Source organism: Otolemur garnettii, unplaced genomic scaffold (assembly GCF_000181295.1).
Source record: "Otolemur garnettii isolate 467f Iridium unplaced genomic scaffold, OtoGar3 scaffold00177, whole genome shotgun sequence".
Lineage (NCBI taxonomy): Eukaryota > Metazoa > Chordata > Mammalia > Primates > Galagidae > Otolemur > Otolemur garnettii.
In genome coordinates this window covers 1,950,882-1,955,260 of record NW_003852572.1, presented here as the reverse complement: position 1 = coordinate 1,955,260, position 4,379 = coordinate 1,950,882, and the positions used below count along the sequence as shown (strand labels likewise).

Here is a 4,379-nt window from a genome sequence, read left to right as displayed (position 1 = left end):
ACACTTTTTTGCTTTAAAAATATATTGTATATATTTATATCCTCTATTATATATGATACAAATTTAAATGCATATATATTTATATCATATAATATATGTAGCTTATATAAAGTTTATATACTTTAAATATAAATTTAGATTTAAGTATATATAATATACTTATACATATATACTCATTCATAAGTATATAATAATATATATGCTTCATACTTTATATATAAGTATCCTAAGTATAATATACTTATAAAGTAATATAAAGTAAAATAAAGTATATAAAGTAATATAAAGTAATATAAATTTATATATAAATTTACTGATATTTAAGACATAATTTACTTTAGTTAGGCTAGTGACTAAATATACTTGGGATTGGCATATTCATAAAGGCAAATTTGATTTGTAAAGTAGCTTGAGTTTAGCAAAGGTTTAAGATCTAAAAATATTAGTTCAAATCCACCTTTTCTGTCCCATGGACAGACATTGGCCCTGCCCAGTTTTTCTGCGTATTCCAAAAGCACATTCTTCTGGTTCCATTTTCCTTCGTGCTCTGGTTTTTTTCCAGGTTGTGTCTTGCATTGTATGTCTGTTGACAGGTGTCCAGATGGGCTCCCAGTGCTCAGTTCCCAATCTGGCTTCTCCCATCAGGAAATCACAACCAACTATCCCCGGCCAACACAATTGCCAATGACAGCATTATTGCAGTAGCCTTGTGGTGACTACCAAATGCCTGTCTACTAGTGAATAGATAAATAAAGTGTGGTATGTCCATGAACTGGAGTGTAGCTCAGCAACATAGAGAAGTGAGGTCGTCAGTCCTGCTGCAGCAGGTTGAACCCCAGAGACATTGTGTCTCATGATCTAAGCCAGTCACAGAGTACCACAGATTATATTCATTCAGTTTATATGAAATGTCCAGGGTAGGCAACTCTCTAGAGACAGAAATTAGGGTAGTTGCTGTTTAGTACTAGTTGGGGTTGGGGAGAAAATCTAGGGGGTGATAACTAGAGAAATGGTGATGAAAACATCCTAAAGTTGTGGTGATAACTTTACAATTGTGAATATATTAAAACCCTTGATTGTAAACTTTATAAATGTGTGAATTGTATAGTACCATGTTTAGCCGAAAATAAGACCTATCCAAAAAATAAGCCCTAGCAGGATTTCCATGCATTTGTTAAATATAAGCCCTAACCCGATAATAAGACCTAGTGATGGGCGTGGCTATGAAGCATATTTGCATAGCCACGCCCTGCATTTCCACGGATGGGTAAGGAAGACCGGAATACCTTTTATCTGCCACAGCTCCTTTCTCTAAGCCATTTGCACTTGCGCAGGTGTGCCTATAGTAACCAAGGTCACAGGCATCCTATTGCGCACATGCGAATGACTAGGGGAAAGAGTTCACACATCACCAGCGCCAGCCCCACCAACAAGGTGAGCTCTCCATGTCAGGTTCCAGAAGAAGATGACTTAACTGTATTTGAATAAATGTAGATTGTTGTATTATACTCAATAAAAAATAGGACATCCCCTGAAAATAAGCCCTAGTGTGTTTTCGTGAGAAAAAAATAAATGTAAGACATTGTCTTATTTTTTGGGAAACACGGTATGTGAATTACATGACAGTAGAACTCTTGTTAAAAAAAACTATCAGCATATCACATAGTCTTGGTTTGGGAGTCTCCAGATAGGTTTATATCACACAGTCTTGATTCTGGAGCACCCTGACAGAAGTTGTATCACACAGTCTTGGTTTGGAGCCCCCAGACAGGGGTTTGTGTTGAGGCTCACACGCAGTCTAGGGACGAGAGGAACATCTCAGTTCTCATGGTGACGCCGCAGCCAGCCCACTGAATGAAGCACACACAGCTTGAGACTTTTTTGAATATCCAGGACTCATTACTGTTCACTGACATATTTTTGTTTGTTCATTTCATTTAACTTCTCTCCCCACCAGTATTTCCTATGGAAAACAGAAGTATAGATTATAGTTTTCTACTATTAAAAAATAGTCCAACTTGATTTCTTCACCTTTACTTCTTAACAGGTAGTAGCAACTATGGAGAGTTATGGTCGGCAGTTTCTGTTTCGATTGCATTTTGGCTGCTCTTAGAGGCATGTGCATATTGCCTCTGAATGGAGTGTGTGAGACTAAAGTGCAAATATTTGTTAACGTCTTCAGGAGAAGAGGCGTGTGGTAACACTTTATGGCTAAATGCTATATAAGTTGCTTAATAAAATTGTGCTCAGTGGGATTATATGTCCCCATTTTCACAGAAACTTATTTCATTATTTCTCCTCCCCTTTTCTAGCTCTAGATCCAGCTAAAGATCCATGCTTAAAGATGAAATGTAGTCGTCATAAAGTGTGCATTGCTCAGGATCCTCAGACAGCAGTCTGCGTTAGTCACCGGAGGCTCACACACAGGTAAACATTGCTGAATTAAATTCCACTGACGGCCGAGTGCTCCTTACCGGGAATATCTGCAGAGAATAAATACTGGGCATTGCCTGCTAATCTTTTATGCACAGTTTTATTGGAACAGTTTCAGAAGCTTGACCCACTTGGATTAAACATTGTCATGAGTCAGAGTTACTATAGATTATAGAATTTTAGTCATATGTTATTAAAGCAAATCTTGTAAAGATAGGATAAAAATGTTACATCTTGATATTAGTACTTTTTCAAGATTCAGAAACAATTACAGTTTGGATACTCTGTAAATATGTATTTGTTTATTGAAACTCAGACATCTCTATTTCCCTCAGAGAAGAGAATTAGAAACAAAGTTTTAAGGGAAAAATGAATGGACTGATGTTCATAAAAAGAGATTAAAAGTCAGCAAAATAGAGATTTGGGGTGGAGTGTGTCAGGACACCTTCTTTGAGAAGCACCGGTACCCTTGTGTCCTTTCCAACTGTCCCCTGGGGGCTGACACACAATTCCTACAACAGAAGAAAGGATTTCATATACAGAAGAACCTCCACAGCTGACCGCTTCCTTACGGGAACCTGATTTTCACAGACCGGACATGCACCACATGTTCGTATCAGTACAGCAGCCGAGTTCCTTGCGAGGACCACCTCTGTGTGATGAGCGGTCTGTGACGGTCCCTGGGGTGGTCAGCTTACAGGGCTTCTACTGTGTCTAACAATCATCATGCTTTCTGTGTGATGCGCTGTGTATTGAGGAGGATCAGTAATTTTAAAAGAGCCTATGTAGTTTGGTCCTGCACCTTAAGAATTGGAGCATGATACAATCAGAAGTGAAGCAGATAGGCACGTTCATTTCTACTATGACTCCGTAAGGTTATTTCCTTGGAGAGAATACTCTTTTCTATGAAAGTGGACCTAACTCATCCAGGGCTTTTAAATGAATGAGCAAGGAAACTTGGCAGTTTAGGTATTCTCAGAGAAGAATTAGATTTTTGGCTTTAGTGCACTACATGTAACTTCTGTTACTCAAATACACCAGCAATGGAGAATAAGAATATTGGAAAATGAGAATCTAGGTAGCATTTCTAGAAAACAGCAAATGTTATAGTTACACTGATGTCAGAGCACGGACAGCCTCTTGCATGCTAAGTGGATTAGTGGAAGTCTTTATTTCATAATGCTAAGTCTGTGGTGGCAGATTCCAAGTTCCAAGGAACGTGGTTGCAACTAAAGTAGATGGTTTGGGAATGTGTTTGCTTAGGACCAAGAATCATGGCCTATCAGTAACACACTTATGGAAGTAAGACAGAGCGGGAGAGAAAAACAACAGTTCAGAACTATAGAGAGTGAAGGATCTCTTGGAAACAATGATTTTATAAAGCCAGTATATCACTGGAAGCCAAAAAAGGCTGAAGCAGTCCTGAGTAACACAGCCCCAGGCAGTTGTGACTGGGGTGTTAATGTTACAAAGGGATAAAAAAACTTGGAGCTAGAAACTCATTTTTCTGTTTAATTCCTTAAGATTCCAAATTTCTTGAAATTCCTATTAATTGTCATGTTTAAAAAGTATTAGTCTGTGAATATGTGTATATAGGGAGAGGGAACATTTTTACTTGAAAAGTCAATAAAAACCAGGTGTCGAAGGAGTTCTTACAGGATCTCTCACCTAAGTTGCAGAGATCAAGTCAGTTCATTTCCTATAAAAGCAAAACCTCTTTTCTAGTGAGTTCAGAGACCCTGGGGAAGATTTCCATCAACACACATTTAATACCTGCTACTCACCTGCTATTCCATCCCAGGCCTCCTGAACCTGGGTTAAAGAACTGTTAAATCATGGCTGTGGCCCCTAAACCCAGGTTAGAGAATAGTTAAATCATGGATAGCTGTGCTCTGTGAACCCGGGTTATAGAACTGTTAAATCATGGCTGTGGCCCCTGAACCCAG

The 4,379-nt window shown here is 38.4% G+C and overlaps 1 protein-coding gene across 6 annotated transcripts in view; it reads left to right on the top strand.

The window, feature by feature from the left end:
* SPOCK3 (SPARC/osteonectin, cwcv and kazal like domains proteoglycan 3) overlaps positions 1-4,379 on the top strand; it is a 577,544-nt gene that overhangs the window by 329,907 nt on the left and 243,258 nt on the right. For 4 of the 6 annotated variants that reach the window (XM_012811836.1, XM_012811837.1, XM_003800493.1 and 1 more), the window contains one exon: positions 2,313-2,427. The exons of the other annotated variants lie outside the window; for them this stretch is intronic. In XM_012811836.1, coding sequence (XP_012667290.1) covers positions 2,313-2,427 — 115 coding nt within the window. The remainder of the gene's footprint in view (positions 1-2,312; positions 2,428-4,379) is intronic. 6 annotated transcript variants of the gene reach the window in all.